Source organism: Crassostrea angulata, chromosome 2, assembly GCF_025612915.1.
Source record: "Crassostrea angulata isolate pt1a10 chromosome 2, ASM2561291v2, whole genome shotgun sequence".
Lineage (NCBI taxonomy): Eukaryota > Metazoa > Mollusca > Bivalvia > Ostreida > Ostreidae > Magallana > Magallana angulata.
This window is the reverse complement of record NC_069112.1, coordinates 36,786,004-36,808,995: the sequence shown is the minus strand read 5'-3', so window position 1 is coordinate 36,808,995 and position 22,992 is coordinate 36,786,004. Positions and strand designations below refer to the sequence as shown.

Genomic DNA, 22,992 nt, shown 5'->3' with positions numbered 1-22,992 from the left:
GGCCTTTAAATCCATAATGTATGTACAGACAAGTAACCTTAGTTATATTTTTAACTGGTTGGGTTATCTCCCTAAGTAGAAAAATAAGAAGTCTGGCCGGGACTTAATATGAAAATTACTATTTATAAGTTACCCTTGTTTAGGTTTTTATGTCAAATTGATTCAAATATTCTAGGTAAATTACTCAAGTTACAGTTTAATTTATTGAATATTTTTTCTTCCAGAAATGACGAAAAGAAAAAGACCAGTTAAAAGTAATGGACATGAAGAAGAAAAAATAGGAAGGATTGTGTGGGCCCAGGTAAAAGGTGTCCCCAGAACAATGATGTGGCCTGTAAGGCTTGAAGGGGTGGAGAATGGAGGCAAATATACAGTGTTTTGCAATGCTGACCAAGCTATGTAAGTTTACTGCCATATCTATCCAGTTTTACGTTGATTAGCTCACCAGAGCCAAAGAATAGCAAAATAGCATGAAGGGATTTAAAGTTGATTCATACCATCTCCCCCTGGTGTCAGAGAGGGTCCACAATTAGAGGCAGTGGTCCAATTTTACATAGAAATATATAGGAAAAAATCCTCTGAAGAGTATGTGGCTATAATTTTTAAAATGATATGGAAGCAAGTTAGTATGAGAGGTTTCAGGTTTGTTTAGACCATGATCATTACCCCCCCCCCCCCCCCCCCCCCCAGGAGGTTTTGATGGGACCAAAATGTGGGGAAGGGTCAAAATTTGATAAAGTCTTACCAGTATATTAGAAACATCTGAAGAACAAGGGTACAATTGTCAAACTAATATTAGACACAAGCTAATATATTGACGATTCAAGTTTCTTTACACAATTACCCTTGAGTCAGAAAGGGGCCACAAATTGGGGTTCAAATTTAAATGCATAGAAATTATAGGAAAAAAATTGAGTAATTTTAAATCAGTTATTTGTTAAACATGTTAAATAACTATGCAAGTAAGATTGTATCTAGAAAAGTTCTTTATTCTTCTATGACCCTTAAAGATGAACATTGCTCGTAAATAGGCACTGGCACACAGGGACCTGGTATATAAACCCTTCAATTTCGTTACACCCGATTGCACACCTGAGACTTGTGGCGGACGTGTGGTATTACTTCCGTGGTCTTTTGATTTTATGCATTTATTTCTTATTCATGTGCATATTCTGTTTGTAAATAATGCATTGACCAATTTATTTGGTGTTAGTATTCTCATGGATTGGAAAAAAAGTGTGTAAAATTTGATAATTTAATAGCGACTGAGTAACACGGCGTGGTAGGATGTACGTCCACACAGGTGAGACCTCTACAGCAAAGTACTTTGAACTGTTTAGAGGTCTGTATCTTGTATAGCGGTTGTACGGAGAACAGTGATGAAAGGGAAATATGGCGGACAGTGCCTATTTACGAGCGGTGTTCAGCTTTAATGATCAGACAGGGAATCCATAGATTTTAACCTAGTAGATAAATATAGCGTGTGTAGGGCATGATGATATGGAAATGAGCTAGTTTTCAAAATTTTAAAGTTGTTTCCCCAGCGTGAGGGGTATGAAAAATGGACACGATGAGGACTCAAAGTTTTTCATCAAATTATATAGACAAATGTTACGCTTTAGAATAGGAAGGCTATAATTTTTAAAATTGTTTCTCAGGTAAGCAATGAGGCCCATGGCTTTTTTTTTTTTTTTTTTTTTTTTTTTTTTTTTTTATTATACAGAGCATCGAACACCAAAAAGTATCTGTTTTGCATAGTGTATAGTTAATTTTTTTTTTCAATCAGAGGTTGAACTTCCATGTTTCATTTTACAGTTTGACTGCAACAAAAGTGGAATCATTTTCAGAAATAAAAAAATGGCAGGAGAAAGGCATACGTAATAAATGTGTTTTGAATTTCAGTTCATTTGAATTACGACGAAGGTTGGACACAAAACTCAAGTTTTTTAGTTAAAAAATTATTGGTTCTCTAAATTGCCTGTTGGAAATTTTCTTCCATTAGGTGCCCTCAAACTTTAATTTTTCTTCAAAAGTTCGACAGGTTTGGTACAAAATCATGCTACAGCTAAGTAAAAAAAAAAGCAAAACCATGTCTGCTGCATAAATGTTGAATTTTTTGGCCTGAGAAACTAAAGATTAATTTTTTTTTTAAGCCTACATCATTATGGAGAAAAATGCCTCTATAAATGTTTGAAATTTTTGGTTCTATGGTCTAGAGGTTGTTAATTTGGTCAAAATGAATATTGTTGTGTCATTAATTTTCATTGGCAACAAAGCTATTATCTCTCTTTTAGGCCAACCTAAGAAAGTTGCAGTGGTAACTAATTCTGCATTATTTTATCTATGATAGCTCTGACTAAAGGACTAAAGTTTTGTGTCGATCCTTTATAGATGTTTATACAATGTGTGTGCATTTAAATCAATGTGATTTCAGCATATTGCGTATAGAATATTCACTATATGGAGAGGGGAATCAGAAATATTCTTAGACCGTTTACTTTTGACTTGTCATTTGTTGAATGCACTTTTGTAAACACTGCTGCTTTAAATAAACACTTATTTAGTATTAAGTTGTAAACTTACAAAGCACAGTTTAATTGTGAATGTAAATTCAACGAACATGAAGCACCAGGATTTGGTTGCAAGGATCAACAGTAATTAATCTAAATTTCTGATTCACACTCTTCATATAGTGATAGAGGTACCTTTGACTTCATATCGAGTATAATTGATTGATAGGCCCACATTTCTAAGTGCTGCAGTCCACATTCACTTTTTTTAAATATGAGAGTTCCAAGAAATATTTTCAGGAAGGTTCTACAATAGAACTATAAAAATGTGAAAAATTGTACTTGCTGTTGTGAATGGTTAAAATTTTAAAGTGGTGAGAAATTGACATAGGGTCTTCTGTAACATGTATTGGATACAAATGCAGTTATTGTGGTACATTGAATTGGGCCCTGAGAGTCATCCCCATCCTATTTTTGGAAGGGGGGGGGGGGGTACTTTGTATCAGGCATTTCAGTAATATTAATCACTTCTGCTATAATTTATCTCAAAACGAAGAATTTTTTCCTCTGTCATGGAACTTTTCCCAATGTGTAAAGCTCAAAAAACAAGTAAATAAATAAGATATAAATTAATGCTAATTCTTGTTATTCTCAGACTATTATAAAACTTATGATTGATTGATCCCTATAGTGGATTATTGCTGATGTACAATTGCTTAAATGCACTTGCAATGTAAAGGTGCACATTTCTTTATATATATATATAATTTTTAAAGATGGTTTGGGATTTATTGTTTATTCTTTTACTTTGTTCTTATAGGTACATGTACTAGATTCCAGAGTTGTTGGATAAGCTCAATCATGATCTGAGTCTCATTTTTCTCCAATATGTTCCTTTTATGTACTTGGATCGAAATTTAATTCATCTAACTCTGGATTTACAAATCATCAGTTGGACTGACAAGGTCCTTAAATTCTGTTAATAAAAATGAGGACAGTCCTTGAGAAATTTGACTACTCTGGAATAAAAAAAAAACCTTGAGCCAAGCCATGTCTCTTGCTTTTTGAATGTTCAGGATCTTGAATTGTTATTTTTAAAGCCAAAATATGGCTAAAATATTGTTGATGCTGTGTAAAACAGCACAATCTGCAAATTGCATGTCAGAAATAGTTGGATAAGCATGAATTTTCATTTCACTGTAAAGATTAGTAAATTGATATGGTTGTAATAACTCTATCAATATATTATCTTTCTCAATATATTATATATTATACATATATTTTTCAGAGGTGCTCAAGAAGAGAAAACACACTTTGGAAAGTTTTCTTGATGATGTAACTTGGGCTACATCAACAGATTGCTTCAGCTCATCAGCAGTTGGTTCTCCAACCACCTGCGATACATCTGCAGGTGATTTACAGTTTTTTACAGTTTTTTGGTGTTTTTTTTAGCTACCTCTAAATTTAATCGTCAGATATGACAAGTATGTTTTGTAATACTTATGAGGTTTTTACATGTATATTTTAATTTCCGTTGTAGTGGTCATTGAAAGTGTTTTTGATGACATGAGTTGGGCGACACCATCTGGCCGTTCAGAAACAGTAGTTACTCCAGGATCTATTGCATGCACTATGGTTGCCCACTCTCCCAAGACAGATGTAGGTCAGATGACAAAGACCCCGTGTGATACATCTGCAGGTGATTTACTGTTATTTTAATTCTGAATTTCAATTGACAGATATGACAAGTATGTCTTGTAATCCTGATGAAGTGTTTACATAAATATTTTCTTTTCCATTATAGAGGTCATTGAAAGTTCTCTTGATGACATGAGAAGGACAACATCTGGTTCAGAAACGGTAGTTACTCCAGGAACTATGACATGCATTGCAGTTACCCACCCTCCCAGGTCAGATGTAGATCAATTGGCAGCAACCACGTGTGATAAATCTGCAGGTAATTTTTTTTTTTTTGGTTACCTTTGAGTATAATTGTCAGATATGACAAGTATGTATTAAAAAACTGATGTTGTTCTTACATGTATACTTTCATTTCCGTTGTAGTGGTCATTGAAAGTGTTTTTGATGACATGAGTTGGGCGACACCATCTGGCCGTTCAGAAACAGTAGTTACTCCAGGATCTATTGCATGCACTATGGTTGCCCACTCTCCCAAGACAGATGTAGGTCAGATGACAAAGACCCCGTGTGATACATCTGCAGGTGATTTACTGTTATTTTAATTCTGAATTTCAATTGACAGATATGACAAGTATGTCTTGTAATCCTGATGAAGTGTTTACATAAATATTTTCATTTCCATTATAGAGGTCATTGAAAGTTCTCTTGATGACATAAGAAGGACAACATCATCTGGTTCAGAAACGGTAGTTACTCCAGGAACTTTGACATGCATTGCAGTTACCCACCCTCCCAGGTCAGATGTAGATCGATTGGCAGCAACCACGTGTGATACATCTGCAGGTAATTTTTTATGGCTTACGGCCATCTAGTTGCCGGATAATCTTTACGGCAAAGAGTTCAGTTATCTGAACATACGCGACAAAAAATAGTTCTATTCGAATGTTGCAAAGTAATTAGTTAACTGTTTGTTGTTCATAATAAATATCTTAAAGCAAGATTATACTTTCCATATGTTATTATCACTTATTTTATTGTAACCAATATTGACTTTATTTAAATAAACTCGAAATCTAACGCGAATGAATATTAACTGCAGTGTTTTCCCTAGGCCGTTTTTGCATAGAGGTATAGGCCCCCGCCATGCATCACACAGTGTCGCCATGCTTTCCGCTATGCATACTTACATGTATTATAAGCAAACAATCTTTTCCCAATTATTTCAGATCCTAACAGTGATAAGTAAATGTAAAGTTGTCGTTATTTCGTTCAATCTTCATAAAAACGTTTGCACCCGCAGAGAGCGTCGCTAACTTCGATCGACATCGATCTCAGCAAGGGGGAAAGTGTTTAACGGTTAAGGAACTGAACTTATGATTGAGGTATATTGAAACTGGGAGTATAAATCGGTAATAAATGCATAAATAGAGGGGCAATTACTACTTGTTTTAATATAATGTGCCTTCTTCGACACCTCCGCCATTATCGAATGTTGGGGATTTTCCAAGATCTAAAAATAGCACAATGTTCCCTCAATGGTGTTACCTTGGTTGTGCTATGATTGAAGTGTTTATTTGTCGTAAAAATATTGGAAACTTGAGACCAAATGTACTCAAATAAGAAAACAATATACAGTTAAGCTTGATTGCAAGTCATATACGGAAGCGATGTCACATTACTATAACATAGAGACATCGTATAGTATGCCTCTGAAAATGACTGTGTGTACATGTCATGTGAAGAGAGACTGACTGCAAATTTTAGTTATAGTGCAGTAATTAATTTTAATTAAATTTGGTGTCAAAACAAGTTTGCTGTAATTGCATAGTTCTGCCTGTTTCTCTCCCCCCCCCCCCCTCCAAAGAGTTTATCTCTGTACAAAGGGAAAAAAATAAAACAGAAGGTGTTAGAACTGCCTTGTGAATCAAAAGCTTGTGAAGGTCAGCCTCTTAAAAAAGTAGAGAAAAATCTAGAAAAATATGAGCAATTATACATTTATGAAATACAAATAAAATGGAATAATACTTGTTGGTGTAGATTTCATGAGAATTCATTAATTATAGTACATAACATGCAGTACATTTCATCATTTGGTTATATTATTTTTACGCGCAGTGATTTCGCGCTGGCTGTGGCGCTGTTACGTTGCACCAACTCTCGTGCATGTTCATAGTGCGTAGGAATACAAGGTATACTGATATTTGAGAGCATGTTGGTTTTAAGTGTTTTTGTGTCCTATATAAAGTTGAATTAATTTACAGTTAATGTACTTCAGTCGTTGGATAAAAGAAAGAAACAAATTGTCTCAAAGTGGAGTTTGAGTCTGACATCATCATTATTATTTTAAGCAGTCTATGATTTTCCTAAAAGCAATGGTGGTTTCAACCAATTGATAAAAGAGGCATCTAGATTTCAATCCTGTCTGTTTCGGTCACTAAGGTTCGACCAAATGGGGCATGTTGATATCAGTCCTGTTAGTTTCTTACATGTAGCTAGTTACTTTCTATAGAGCTATTAATAAATTAACTAAAGTTTCCGTAAGAAATAGAGGGAATCATACTCGATCCATGTAAATATAGTCATATCAAACCCGTAAGCCATTATGGCCCTTCAGGCCTTTGATTTTTTGGTTACCTTTGAATATAATTGTCAGATATGACAAGTATGTATTAAAAAACTGATGTTGTTCTTACATGTATACTTTCATTTTTGTTGTAGTGGTCATTGAAAATGTTTTTGATGACATGAGTTGGGCGACACCATCTGGCCGTTCAGAAACGGTAGTTACTCCAGGATCTATTGCATGCACTATGGTTGCCCACTCTCCCAAGACAGATGTAGGTCAGATGACAAAGACCCTGTGTGATACATCTGCAGGTGATTTACTGTTATTTTAATTCTGAATTTCAATTGACAGATATGACAAGTATGTCTTGTAATCCTGATGAAGTGTTTACATAAATATTTTCATTTCCATTATAGAGGTCATTGAAAGTTCTCTTGATGACATAAGAAGGACAACATCATCTGGTTCAGAAACGGTAGTTACTCCAGGAACTTTGACATGCATTGCAGTTACCCACCCTCCCAGGTCAGATGTAGATCTATTGGCAGCAACCACGTGTGATAAATCTGCAGGTAATTTTTTTTTTTTTTTTGGTTACCTTTGAATATAATTGTCAGATATGACAAGTATGTATTAAAAAACTGATGTTGTTCTTACATGTATACTTTCATTTTTGTTGTAGTGGTCATTGAAAGTGTTTTTGATGACATGAGTTGGGCGACACCATCTGGCCGTTCAGAAACAGTAGTTACTCCAGGATCTATTGCATGCACTATGGTTGCCCACTCTCCAAAGTCAGATGTAGGTCCGATGAAAACGACCATGTGTGATACATCTGATGCTGAATTTTCAAATGACCTGTTGGATTTTTCTTCTGGTAGTGAATATATTCCTGAAGATGATGAATTGGATGAAAGTGACCCAGAAGCCAGTGAATCTTCACCAATAGAGAAAAAAAGAAAACCCCTGCAATACTCTGAAGGAAAAACTGGGGGGAAAAACCAATGCCAGAAAGAAAGAATCTTAAAAGAACTAGCTGAAAATGATGAAGTAATTAGTGATAGCAATAGTGATATATCAGTGGAGTATTCAGATTTCAGTGCGCTAAATAAGCCATCTTTGCTTCCAGTGCCATTGTTAAATGATGAATTTTCAAGTGCTGATGATTCAGATGTCCCTTTAGAGGATCAAAATATAGATCCTGAGACTGTTGCTTATGATGAAAAGTTTCCAAAGATATATGTTAAACTGGTACGGAAAAGCCAAACAACCAAATTAGGCAAAAAGAAGAAGACTGAAAGAGTGTATGATTCACACTATCCTTGTATTTTCTGTGGCAAGATGCAAACCAATTTTTCGCATCATTTAATGAGTTCTCTTCACATGAATGAAGCAGAAGTACAGGCTATCCCAAAGGTCAACTCCACAATGACGAAAGAAGAAAAGCAAAAAACTGTAAAAGAAAGAAAGACCAAATTTGAACTGCTGCGCCTTCGTGGTATTCACAAACACAACACTAATGTGATAAGTGAAGGGAAAGGTGAAATAATCCTTGCCAGGAGAAGTACAGAGAGGGAGTTTGATCTTAATGCTGTAGGTCCTTGTCCAAGGTGTTTTGCTTGGCATCAATTGAAAAACCTTAAGAGACATCAAAAGTTATGCCCAAAGTATGATGCTGATGAATCATATTCAAGCCAAACCAGTCTCAATATACAGAGTAAAACGTTAGTGGGACGAATTTCGGACCAGGCTTCAAAACTTGTTGTGACAGAAGTTTTCACTATCATGCAGCCTGACCATGTATCTCAAGTGGCCCAAACGGACCCACTTATCATAAGCCTTGGTAATCAGTTGATGGACCGTAACAGAGGAAACCGTGTAATGAGGAAATATTATACCAGCCAGGGTATGAGACTGTCTGCAAAACTCCTAATTGCTCTGAAGGAAACAACAGGACATGATGAAGATCTTAATTATTTCCTCCAACCTTCTCAATTTGTGAATGTGGCAGAAGCTGCTCTAAAATGTTCAAACCAAGACAGCATCGATGAAGAAGATCTTTCTTCACCAAGCAATGCTATTAAATTAGGGTATGATATAAAATCATTAGCAAGTTCAAAACTAGCCAGTGCTATCATACATGCTGATGAAAAGAGGCAAAAAGAGGCAGAAAATTTTCTGCAATTAATGAAAATGCAGTGGACTGTGAAAGTAACGAAGCTAGCAAGAATGGTTTTACAAGAAAGACAGTATAATAAGCCCAAGTCATTGCCGACACCCGAAGACATTAAGAAAATAACAGAATTTATGAAAACGGAGATCTGCAACCTTGATCTTACTGACATTTCATATGCTAACTACAAAAAAGTTGCTGTGTTGACTTTGGCCAGGATCACACTGTACAATAGAAGAAGGTGCCATGAGGTTCAGGCAATAAGGTATGTATATCAAAACAGTACATAGTACATAAATTTTGGGGTCCAAATATGATAATGTTTTGTTGACTGACCTTTACACAAAATCTAAACAGTAAAATATGTTAGTGTATTTTGTTCTGTGCAAATTGTGCAGGGAGGTTGGTTTTAGAAATAAGAGGAGAATCCATTCATAAAAGTATGAATTTAAAGGCATAGCTTCTTGCTGCATTTTAGATGTTGATATGCAATGTTTCTTTAATCAGATTGAAGGCTTACAATCAGAGAAAAACTGGTCAAGACGATGTTCAGGCACAATTGATGAAAGAGCTGACTTCATTCGAAGCACACCTTTTAATGACTCAGGAAGTTGTTGAGATACGAGGAAAGGTTTGTAAATGATAATTATCTCCATTAGAAAATGCACTTAAAGATAATATTTTCGTATTTTGTCTATCCTGATAAAAATAGAATATAAATACCCAAAAGATGCCTATGTACAGCGATGACATCAACCATGTTTGTTGCAATTGTTTTGGCCACTCAGTGTAGAACAATAAGTCAATGATTTAAGTCCATGAGTTTCTATTTTAGGTTGGAAGATGTGTTCCAGTTATTTTACCTCTGGAAACGCGCCAGGCTTTAAGTTTTATTGCAAGCAAGATAGTCCGAAAGGCATGTTCCATTCCAGTTGAATCTCCATACCTTTTTGGTAGCAAAAGTAAATGCAGAGTGTGTATGTTTATAAATCAGTTATACATAAAATGGGGGATTCAGATAATTCATAGCTTGACTGCCTGTGGACAGTAAATTATGCTATCCCCCTCCACTGAATTCAATAATTCGTGAAATAATCCTTTACCTTATTAGAATAAATTAATTGCAGCAAATTTTCTGCAATTTAATTCAAAACTGCATGTTTTGCAGTTATTTAATAGGAGTAGCAAACTATAAGCTGCCAAAAGATTTCCAGAAACTCTTTATTTTTGCAGTTTTCTGTCGGGACTGGTAAATATCTAGCTAACACATTTTAAGTTGCCATAAGACGACCAAAAACAGTTCTTATCCTTTTCATACAATAGCAGAAACAAACATAGCCAAAGGTTTGCCAGATATTGTTCTTGACAATTTCATGCTGGCTGGACAGCATTAAATTGAAAGATTTAAATATTATAAATAGGTTACCAGTTATACAATTTTTGGCAATAAGCTAAAAAATAATCTTAAATGGCTAGATGTATTTTATTTCTCCATTGATTTTTATTGCAGCTGGAGGTGTATTTAGGGCGTATGATGCCATATCAACTGTTGCTCAAGAGGCTGGGCTGTCAAGTCCAAGCCTTATTCGTACAAGTAATATGAGGAAATATATGGCCACCATGGTTCAGGTAAAAATCAATATCCTTTCTATACTCTTTGACCTGTGGTTGGTTGGACAAATTGTTATTTTATAAACAGTATTACCATGTTATGTTTTACACTACAAGTACATACTTTTATGAACAGGCTCTTGATACCAGTGAAGCTGAGAGGAGTTGGATCATACAACACCTAGGGCATAATATGGATGTGCATTTACACCATTACAGACAAACATCTGATGTACTAGAAAGAACAGAAGTAGCAAAGATTTTGTTGATTCAAGATTTTGGAATAGTGCCCCATTATGTGGGAAGAAAACTTTCCGATATTCAGTTGGATGGTAAGTTATTTTGATTTTGATTTTGATTTTGATGTCATAGCATGCACCAGACAGAACGCGTCAGATGTAATTATAGCTACAAATTGGAAAGTCATTTTTAGACTTTATTAGACAATACACAAATTTTTTAGGGTGTTTTGATTAGTTCTTTTGCAAAGCAAGTCCAATCCTACCTTCACACACTTTGACTTGGTGTTAATTCCTAAACGAAATAGATTTCATTTGGCTGCATACTTTTCTGCACCCCATTTTAGCTAGCATTATTAATTTGCATTTTCAAAGATTTTTGAAATTAAGAGAAATACAAAATTTAGTTAATTTCAGCTGTTACTACCTTTTTACAAACAATATTTTTATGATGATCCAAATGAATATAAGACACTATTGGATCAAACTGGGATGTACTGTATCATTCTTGTGTAATGGAATGTTACGTAGATTTACGTACACGATTTACACTTGCACAAATCTTGAATTTTCAAAACATTTTCAGATATCATTTCAACTGGTGAAAGTACATCTGATGTGGGTTCTCAAGTAAAGCCAGCATTTGAACAGCAGCAAGATGATGACAGCGTTATTCCAGAGTACAATGGGAATCCCATGAATAGTGATGATGAAGATGGATGTAAGTTTAGATAAACTATATACAAGTATATGATTCATTATACTCAGCATGGATATCATTATATGGATCATGGTATACAAGTAATAATAAATGTGGTTAAAAAGGAATCACTAAATGACCATCTTAAAAAAATATTAATGATAAACAGTATGTGCAAGGGTTTATACACTTTTCATCAATGTAAAACAACTTATTTTTTACTTTTATTTTATGACAGTTTCAAAACCAAAGAAGACAGAAAGAAAGCGGTGGAGCAAGGAAGAGGAGGACGAACTGAAAAAACTATTCAAAGCTAATTTTGAAAAAGACTATTGTCCCAAACAATTGGAGATAGAAAAAATAATGAAAAAGAGCAGGGAAAAGGGGGGGCTTATCCACTTACGTCCAAGGGACAATATCAAAAAGAAAGTTAGTGGGATGTTGGTCAAAATGAGGAAGAAAAAAGATGGTTGAGGTGTTGCAGTTGTGTTTTCAACTTCTTGGGGTTTCGAAATAGGTCACTGATGTTTTTAAGCGTTACGATTCTGGCTGATATTGTAAATGGCTATAACTTTCTTAGTAGATGAGATTTAGAATTTACGGTAGATATATTTAATGTATCCCTACAATATGATTGTATCAGTAATGAATGAAAGGACATCCATGCACGTGTGCTGCATTCTGATTGGCTAATACTTAAATGGTTGTAACTCTTTTACTTTTCAATGAAATACTTCGAAATTTAAGACATGGGTATATTTTGTGAGGCACTGTAAGAAGATATATGTGAGAAATCTAGGAAACGTGCTGAAATCTAATTGGCTGTTGATGTATATGGCTATAACTTTCTTAGTTTTCAATGAAATAAAACAAAATTCCGTGTGTAGGTAGATATTATGAGTCCCTATATTATGGCATCATCAAAAATGAATATGATGACATGCATGCTCATGTGCAGAGTTCTGATTGGTCAATATTTCGATTGCTGTAACTGAGGTCTATTCAACAGAAGATGAATGGGGCACTGAAGGGAGTATGGGGAGCGTTTGGGAAACAACTGTAACGGGGACTGTTACAATTATTGGTTGTACTTGTTTATCTTGGGGTTTTTTTTTTTTTATTTAAGATGAGTTATCTTACAATTTTTTTTAGTGGCTATTTTTATTTTTAATTTTGGGTTGAAAAGGGGAAACCCATCCAGGTATGTTTAAATGGAACAGCTCTGACTATTGAGTGACTTAACTAATATCCCTGATCTGTTTGTTTTTCAAAGACTTTAAAGATTAATGATTGTGTATTTCAAATTATTGAGGTACAAATATTGTGTCGATAAGTTTCGATATAAATTGATTAAGACATTCATGGTGTGGTTTTCTGGTAAAAATATGAAATTTGTTATGATTGGATGCTTATGAATTGATGCAAAGGTTTACATTCCTAAAATTTACTTCCTGCCATGTGAAGACATCAGGAATCTAAATGTCCACATTTAAAAAAAAAAATGTTTTCTGCATATCAATTCCTTTTAAGTGGACATATAGTATCATACATTAATTTTTGTCACAAATGTGTAACTTGCATGGAAAGGCAGAATTTAAAGCGATTTATATTTGATCAATCTTTGATGTGATCATAAAAACACAAAAAAACTAAGCTTGTGTTGTCCCTAATTGTTACAAATGCATAACACAATATGTCCCTCAGTTACTTGGCCATGGTTTTTTTTTATATAGCTCATTATTTTTTTTCCATTTATCTGTATGACGTTTACATTGAATATGAGGTTAATAATTTAATAGATTTTTTTTAACATTTCCAAAAATTGAACTTTTTCAGGTTTGTTAAAATTGAATGCAAAAAGTTGTGGTATGCTTAATAACATCTGATGGATGAATATCAGGAAAAATGTTTTAATTGTTTATCTGCAATAGATATCATACATTTTGAAAATGTAGTTGACTTAAATTTCTTTTTTAAGAAACGCTTGTCAAGGTATTATAATCTAATATGTGTATTGATTAAATGCAAGGAGCATTGAAATGGTAGAAAACTTGTGTATATTATTTTTTCAAAATTTAAAGTGTGAAACTGAAATTTCAAGTTAAAATATATTTTTCTTTTTAATTTAGGATAATTGTTATTGTGTTTTTTAATTACATGTATTAAATTTTGTAAATCAAATAGGGACAGCCACTGACATACATTATTGATCAAATTCTTTGAATATATAAAGGTTGGGGAGGTTGCATTGTTTTACCATGACTAAATAGCTGACAAAGCATATTCACCTTATTTTTTCCCAATATTGTGTTTTGTGGTCTTTTACAGCATATACTGATACTTTTGATTTTTTAACGGAGATACTTATTATGGTACACTGCTTCCATTTATTGTAATGAACTCCAAGAATTCTTCTTTTTTCATTCAAATTAGAAAAACTTGTCATTCAGAATAAAAGTGTCAGGTAATTATTAGCGGTGTTGTTGTTTTTTTTTTCATGTATGTTTGTTGCAGGGCAACAGTCCTTAATTAACATGTGCATCATTAAAAAAAGGGAAATTTTAAGTTTACTTTCATTGGATTTTCTTTTTCTTGCACAGATGCATTGGAACATACATAATTCAGTCATAAATAGACTACCTGTGGTAAAATCGCAGTATTGCAATATAAGAAACTCATGCTCTCATTGTTAATTTCTGATATTGTAGTACTGATAGAATTTTCTGGATTGAAAATAATATCTTATTGAAGTCATTTTTCTGTATATGATATATTAATTTTTTGCACGGTAAGATGCCTGAAACGTGGTAGAGGGTGTTTTTTGGGGGGTGGGGATAATGCTACAGGAGAAGAAATGGTTTTAACTGGGTTAGAACAGCTGATGCTGTTTCATCAATAAGAGGAATATGCAAAACGGTAATCAAGATATTTGTAATTTAGTTAATGATATGATTGAAACATGGTAAGAGACAAATTATCCTAGTGCATTTATTCATTTGTATGCACACTTGGCAGCAATTATATCCCCCCTCCCCGAGATTGGCAAGAACATTAATGATATTATACACTGTAAGCTATTAATGGTGAGGTTGATTCAGGGATTCCAACAGTTTTCGTTCCATTCTTGTCTATTACTTTGAATTGTGAAGGTTAACCTCATTATGTGTTTGAACATAACCCCACAAGAAAAAATTGCACAAGGTAGCACCTGTGTGTAACTTTTCCAAGAACCCATCTTACTCCTCCTGTATGAATTCTGAAGGTGAACCTCGTAATGTAGATTTGTACTTACACATGACCCCACATGAAAAAATTTGCACAAGGTATCGCCTGTGTGTACGTCTGTCCGTCCGTCTGTCTGTCCGTCCGTAACAAAAATTTCTGTCGCATTTATATCAGCAACTATTTATCGCAGATGCCTGAAATTTTAACACAGTGTTTGTTAAGGCATGTCATATCGTGGGATATATTTTTGTACCAATCGGACGTCAACTTCCTGTTAAATGACGACTTTGCTTATTTTTTAACCAAAATTTTCAAACAAATTTTCGTCAAAGATTTCTCAGCAACTGTTTATCGCAGATGCTTGAAATTTTTACACAGTATTTGTATAGGCATGCCATATCGTGGGATATATTTTTGTACCAATCAGACGTCAACTTCCTGTTAAATGACGACTTTGTTTATTTTTAGCAAAACTTTTCAAACAAATTTCCGTCAAAAAATTCTCAGCAACTGTTTATCGCAGATGCTTGAAATTTTTACACAGTATTTGTATACGCATGCTATATCGTGGGATATATTTTTGTACCAATCAGACGTCACCTTCCTGTTTAATGACGACTTTGTTTATTTTTAGCAAAACTTTTCAAACAAATTTCTGTCAAAGAATTCTCAGCAACTGTTTATCGCAGATGCTTGAAATTTTTACACAGTATTTGTATAGGCATGCTATATCATGGGATGTATTTTTGTACCAATCGGACGTCAACTTCCTGTTAAATGACGACTTTGTTTATTTTTAGCCAAAATGTTCAAACAAATTTTCATCAAAGATTTCTCAGCAGCTATTTTTGGAGATGCTTGAAATTTTTACACAGTGTTTGTTTAGGCATGCCATATTGTGGGATATATTTTTGTATCAATCAGATGTCAACTTCCTGTTAAATAATGACTTTGTTTATTTTTAGCCAAAATATTCAAACAAATTTTCGTCAAAGATTTCTCAGCAGCTATTTATCGGAGATGCTTGAAATTTTTACACAGTGTTTGTTAAGGCATGCCATATTGTGGGATATATTTTTTTACCAATCGGACGTCATCTTCCTGTTAAATGAGTACTTTGTTTATTTTAGCCAAAATTTTCAAACAAATTTTCCTCAAAGATTTCTCAGCAGCTATTTATCGCAGATGCTTGAAATTTTAACACACTATTTGTTTAGGCATGCCATATTGTGGGATATATTTCTGTACCAATCGGATGCCAGCTTTCTGTTAAATGTCGACTTTGCTTATTTTGCATATTCACATCAAAGCGGGGGTATCACTAGTGAGCATTGGCTCACAGATATCTTGTTTACTTCTTGCTTTAAATCCATCACAAATCCATTAAGAAAGAGTTGTCTGCAATGCAATATTCACTTTACAAATGCCGGTATAATGTGGGCTGATTATTGGGAATACCTTACCAAAGTATTGTAAACATTAAAGTAAAATTTAGAAATAAATACTGACAATGTGTCCAATATTACAGCATTAATACGAACTATTTAACAGCCTCTTTACTATGCAAATGATGTCCACAACGGATGACAGTGTTTAAGTGTTTAAATAGTTCCGAATAAAATTTTTATGATTAATTTTACCTAAAATGTAATTCATTTTTTATTATATATAGATAAATCTTTTAAAATAGCCAACGAAAGGTTTTACTCTTCAATGGCGTTTTTGAAATTCAGTTTAAAAACGACTTTTCACAAAACCTTGGAAAAAATACATTGCTTTTTGAGAAAGACCATAAATATTGTTATATAAAGTGACTTTATGTCATATGCAATTTGTTAAATTTGAGAGTACGCTATGCTTGCTGCTTTATGATGGATTCGTCGTATCGTTCCTTATTCTTATCATTTGCTAGGATGTACATTTGATAATTAGGGCCCCGCAAGGATTTGCGGGTGCCCTATAGTAATCACTCTGTCCGTCCGTCTTTCTGTCCGTCCGTCTGTCCCTCTTCCGTCCACAAATTTCGTGTTTTTTTCTAATAACTTTTTTTATGGTTGCCCAATCAAGTTCAAATTTGGTATGGTAGTTCAGTTTGCAGAAATACATATTTTGATGCTAAGTTTGGTTCTCTATGTCTTCTGGTTTGGAGCTGGGGTGGTGGGGTAGATTCCTAACTATGCATAAGAATGAATGGGCAAAGAGAGATAACTGCTGAGAATGAATGGGCAAAGAGAGATAACTGCTTAGAATGTTACCATTGTATAAATGGAAGACTGTGCAATATTTGTCCTTTGGGATTAATTAACCTTCCACATTTTTTTATTTTTTAATTATTTTATTTTTTTCTGCATTAATGCTGTTAATTTTAACAGGTAATCAGATAATAACCCCATTCTGTCATTTCTGAAAAAAAAAATCTTATTGTAAATTTAGAAGAAAAGGATGAGAGAGCAGAACAATTAATCCCCTGGGATTAATTATCTTGCCTGCTGCAGAAAATTTAGAGGCTTATCTCTATCTGTCATATCGAGATTAATGAATACCTTTGTCTGCACTGATGTTTGTTTTGAAGCAAATTAAACTCTCATTCCATGAGCTGCACCCTAATATTTTTACCCCTCAGTTTAAAGGATGGTATTTGATAAAGAATATATTTCATTCTAGTCCAAATACTTATATTCTGTAAAATAACAAAAACATTATGAATTACAATAAATTTAATTTTTTTTTTTATTTATTAGATATTAGTTTTTGGATTCTTTTTTTTTTCTTTTTTAATGGATGTTTTGGTGTTGTTGTTGTTTTTGGTTGCTATGTTTATATTAAAGGAAACTTAAGATTTTTTCACTTCTCTATATTAATTGTCATAGCGGGGCCCTTCCTGACTGGTCAGTTTTCTAGTTTGGTTTATTGTAAATTCGCACATAAAATTATTTGTATTTGCTATGAATCAAAACTACAAAATGCCATGATTTCAAATGTAGTCAGTATATAGAATAGTATATAGAACCTAAACGCTGAAAAAAAGATTACTTCAACTGTATCATTGTTTCTCAAATGTGCGATTCTAGAGCATAGTAGTTAGAATAAACTAAAATAAAAAATAAACATTTTCATTCGCCCTTTTAAAATTAATCTAAATAATTATAAGCAATAACATGCCTGTGAAATGAGAAAGACAAACCAGCTTAAACTGTTAAATGTGCAGCTGATTATCTAGTGTACGTGAGTTAAATTATATCCTTAACACTTATCAGCTTTTAATAAGCAATAGATAACATACAATGTAAGGAAGTATATATATATATATATATATATATATATATATATATATATATATATATATATATATATATATATATATATATATATATATATATTTCTTTGTTATAGTTTGCTTATGCCTTTTTCATGTATCAGAAATTTGATAAAATTTAGACTTATTAGAGATTGATTTAATGACTCATTAACTAAGCTTAGAAATGATAAATGTGCCACATGTATCTATGTTGATCATTGCATTGGTCTTTGGTGTCACATATCGAAAGATTCCAACTGTTTTTGATCTGAACATAAATACGTGTAAATGACATTATATATGCATGTACTTACCATATGCACTTGAAAATACAAAAAGTCCGAAACATAAACACAGTGAATACATTACTGCGAAAACCAATCAAGACTGAAGCTTTAGTATCATATATTTACATCTCCCAAGTATTATTCCCTCTATTTGTTACGGGAACTTATAGTTAATTCATAGCTCTATAGAAACAGCCAGACCGAAATCTACACGCCCTATTTTTCGATTGGTCGAAATCTACAGTGGCTGAAACGGTCAAGGAAATGACAGGACAGATATCGACACGCCCTGTTTATCGATTGGTCCAAACCTATAGCGACCTAGGAAAAATCACGGACTGCACGAAATAATTATGACAATGTCAGACTCAAGGTCTCTCAGGAGACGATTTGGCTGTCTCTTCTAGCTAACTTACTTACGTACATCAACAGTAATTTAGTGCATTTTACTTACTTTTCCTAATCAATTTATCGATTAGCTTAAATAAAGATGTTAATATAAACAATAAAATGCTTTCTTTAATGATTCATTCGGGTTATGAAGGTAGTGATCATTGCAGAAAAAAAAATTCTGCAATGTCACTACCTTTATATCCCGAATGAATAACCAAAGAAAGCATTTTATTGTTTAAATGAAACCTATTTCGGATATTTTACAGGAAGTAAATGAATTTAAATAGACAATAAAAAGTACATTATCACACTTTTTTCCTCGAAACGATTGACAGAGTGAAATTGTTATACCATTTACCAAACTGATCTCAGAAATAAATAGTCAGATTGAGTATATAAGTAATTGTTAGTCTAATAAATAGAAAGTCTTCAAAATAATCATTTATTTCATCATACATTGGAGTGGGGAGAAGGACTTTAAGAACTTTAGTTGTTAGACACAAAGACATCCTTTTCAAGCAAAGTCTATATCAATGTTGTGAAGCCGTAAAAAAGTTATAATAGGTCTACAAGTACATTAGATTATTAATATATTTTATCTTATTGTTTAAAAAGAAATGTGTGTGCTAATTTTTTTGATGTGCAAAGCTGATAGTAGGTATATTAAGATAAAAATCAGATATATACTTTAAATGAATTATTTGTACGTGGAACTAACTATCATCGGGAAGTTTTCAACAAACTTAATAAAGTACCATCGTGTATCAATGCTTTTTGAAAATAGAATAAACAGGAAACTGAATAAATTTGTTTGACAACGTTAAAGTCAGATAGATTGTAGAACATAAAAGAGTTCCTTGAGCCCATATAGCACCGGTCCAATTGTCTATTTACAGGAGTTATGGACCCTAGTTTAGTTACCTCTTGATTTGTATTCAATTAGGCACCACAATTTTCTTCAATTTATACCTATGATACCTCTTGCACTTTCACTCTCAGTATCTACCTACAGTTTCATTTTTAAAGACATGTTTTGGGGTTTTTTTTTTAGAAAAGAGAATACCCTTTATGAAAACAGAAACAGAAATACATTTTACATTGTCAGCGAATAAATAAAGGCAGTAATTTAATGATAACCTGTTTAATCACAGTCTGCCAGATAACTCTCGAAATGATGTTTTACTGAACATTGTGTAAATGCATCCTAGTGTTTTTCCCCATGCCTTCATTTTTTTTTAATTACAATGTGAGACATGTATACTACATCCGGTGTTAAAACACTACTCTTTGAAGCGTTCATCAAACAGCTCTTGATCATATACCAATATGTTTTTTTTCTCCTCTCAGATTTAACCGTTGGCTTACTGTCAAGATATTCCTAAATGTGATGACAAATTGCCAGTTTTAAATGTAAACAAATTAACAGATTTCGAACAAACATAGAAGGTAAATTTATAAAGACATTTATGCACACATTTATCAGATTTTATGGATCTGAAACATTTATTCTCTTCAATGCTAATTTGCTAACTCATATGTTGTTATTTTTTCACATTAAGCGATGTAAACGAAATGACTTCTGTGTTCTTTTTTTCTTTGAGGTGTGCATCACACGATTAGCCATAGTACGAAACCCGTTATACTGTTAGGTCCCATTCTCAGATTAAGCTTCGTTTTTCAAAATAATATAGCACGGGTTTCTAGGTTAGTGACCCATTTAAAAAATAAAGTACGCTTTTAAATTACCTATGCAAAACACAAAAAATGCTAAAATATTTAATCGGCGTCTCAGAGCATGACCCACCAAACTCATGTGTTAACTTTGTTCGTGCTTTAATGATGCTACATGTACTTACAGGTAAAGTGATTTCGATAATAGTATTTAAGCATTAAAAGGCGTGGTCACGACTTTGATCAAATTCTGCTTTTATTATTTACAATGCTTTAGAAATGCATTTCGAATGATCAAATAAAATTTGAGAGTCATTCGTAGAGTTATAAGCAAGATACAGGGCTCAAAATTCTTTGTCATGTAAACAAAGCTCGTGCCCCGTTTTTGTTTCCATAGGTTCAATATACCAGTAAAAAATCTTTTTTCAGCTTATTTGTCTATCTTTTTATTTATTTTAAGCATAGATACACAGTTTCTAACGTTTTACACATCCGTTTTAGGTTTAAAATGTAAACAAACGCTTTGTTTACATAGCGAAGAATTACATGATCTGTAACTCGCTTATAACTCAACAAATGACCTTCAAGTTTCGGTTGCCTATTAAAAATGCCTTTTTGAAGCATCGTATAATATTAAAATCGGAAAAATAATTTTTGACCAAAATCGTGACCTTTAAAGACTAAATACATTTATTGAAGTGGAATTCAACAAATTCTTTTCAATTAACGCGCTTGATAGATAACACCTTAGGTCCTCGGCGGTTTCCGCTTATTATCACTACGCCACATCTTCATCGGGTATGGTTATTAGTCATACTATATATGACGTCATCCCAGTTTTCCAGAAACAATTCAGGTAGGTGAATGGGATTTTTCTCTTGGGGGATGTATTGACATAAGGACTTATTTTTCGAATAATTTTTTTTTAACTTTAAATACAGGTTTTATTCCCTTTGATATTTGTTTTACTCGATGCACGATTTATCGGTGGATGCTGGGTGGATTTAATTCCGTCGTTAAGCTCATTCAGATAAACCCCAACTTTTTGCTGGAATTAACATTATTATATCATAATCTCAACTTAACCAGATTAATTAATTTTCATTTATGTTTCATTTGTGAGAGCCATGCCTAAGATAAAAAGCAACACATGCACATGTTGGACCAGCACGTGGCGATAGGCCCAAGCGGAAGCAGGCGACAACGCCGGCACCAGCAGAGCCTCCGGTCGCAGCGCTCGGCCTTTCCGACGAACAACTCCGTCACTTCGCTGAGGAAGTTGCCTCGAGGATTGAGCCAAGAATTGGGCCCCATCAGCAGGCAACACCCCCTCGATGGTTAACATCCCCACAAGAAATAACATCCCTGCAAACCTAAGTGACCCCTTTGACCCCTTGGAGCCAGAGCCAGGTAATTCATTCGTTGATATAATGAATGTAGAGCACTTGTCACAACCTGCAAAGGGGATTTCGAGCATTGATGGCCATTTAGGCTATAATGTTCCTAACAATCTAAAAGTACAAATTGCAAACGATCAGTATGTCAATTTAGGCAAATTATTGTTCAACAACCAAGACCCCAATGGTGATGTTCAATTCTTGACATGTAGTAATGGCAATGCCTCGATGTCTAAAAAGTCAAAGGCAAATTAATAACTTCTATTCAAACATGGGTAGATGCCTTTTTAATCTTTGCCAGTATATATGTAACCGCTCACCCAGAATGTGCCACCGCCCTTTTTAAATATATGCACACTGTCCGCTTGGGGGCATCTAGGACAAACCATTTGGGTTGGATGGAATATGATGTCCAGTTTCGACTTAAAAAGGAACGCAACCCTTCTATTTCATTTGCCTCGGTGGATAGTGAATTATGGCTTATTTACATGCATCAGTCACTACAAATCCAACCCCCCTCTAGGGCGTCGGAACCCAGACCATTTAAGTGCTATGATTTCAATTACAAGGGGTTATGTCACAGGAACAAGTGCTTTTACAAGCACCAATGCATCCATTGTGACAAGAATCACCCTGCTACAAAATGCTTTTCTAATAAAAATCGTTTAACCTTTAGATCCGCAGGCACCCAGCAGGCGCTGCGACCACAAGCACCGGGAACACCCCCCAGTCGCATGCCAGCCACAACCACCAAGCCACTTAGACATCCTTAATATTGCCGCTACCCAAATAGATGTTAATAAGTTACGAGAACTTTTACTAACATACCCCAATACACTGGCTGCACATGAACTAATTCAGGGTTTTTCTACAGGGTTCAAACTGTGTTATGAGGGTCCTAGAATTTCTACAACTTGTCACAATCTCAAATCCCTTAATGGTCTTGAACATGAAGCAATGAAATTGATTTATAAGAAAGTCTCGTTAGGTAGGGTCGCTGGTCCATTTTTAAAATCATCATTCACCAACCTTAGGCTGTCGCCCGTTGGCTTGGTGTCAAAAAAAGATGGTTCATTTAGGTTAATCCATCATTTGTCATATCCACAGGGATCTAGTGTAAATGATTTCATAGGTCAGTCAGTTAGCTCTGTGAAGTATACATCATTTGATGAGGCTCTCGAAATGTTGGCTAGTCTAGGACAGGGGGCATTGGTTTCTCGTTTAGATATCAAAAGTGCTTTTCGGTTATTACCTGTTCATACCTCAGATTTCAGTTTGCTT

The 22,992-nt window shown here is 34.0% G+C and overlaps 1 protein-coding gene, 1 long non-coding RNA gene and 1 pseudogene across 2 annotated transcripts; all 3 read left to right on the top strand.

Moving 5' to 3' along the window:
• The first annotated feature begins 243 nt into the window (after positions 1–243).
• LOC128173830 (uncharacterized) lies at positions 244–4,460 on the top strand. The gene is made up of 4 exons (XR_008242577.1): positions 244–399; positions 3,799–3,921; positions 4,051–4,209; positions 4,315–4,460. It is a non-coding gene; the product is annotated as an uncharacterized LOC128173830 (long non-coding RNA).
• Positions 4,461–6,889: 2,429 nt separating this feature from the next.
• On the top strand, positions 6,890–13,842 carry LOC128173829 (uncharacterized). The gene is made up of 9 exons (XM_052839505.1): positions 6,890–7,028; positions 7,134–7,289; positions 7,400–9,155; positions 9,398–9,521; positions 9,726–9,852; positions 10,401–10,519; positions 10,638–10,833; positions 11,327–11,461; positions 11,679–13,842. The coding sequence occupies exons 1-9, from the start codon at positions 6,896–6,898 to the stop codon at positions 11,912–11,914; spliced, it is 2,982 nt and encodes a 993-aa protein (XP_052695465.1). The 5' UTR covers positions 6,890–6,895; the 3' UTR covers positions 11,915–13,842.
• A 7,294-nt stretch (positions 13,843–21,136) lies between these two features.
• On the top strand, positions 21,137–22,672 carry LOC128174277 (uncharacterized; annotated as a pseudogene).
• The last annotated feature ends 320 nt before the right edge of the window (positions 22,673–22,992 follow it).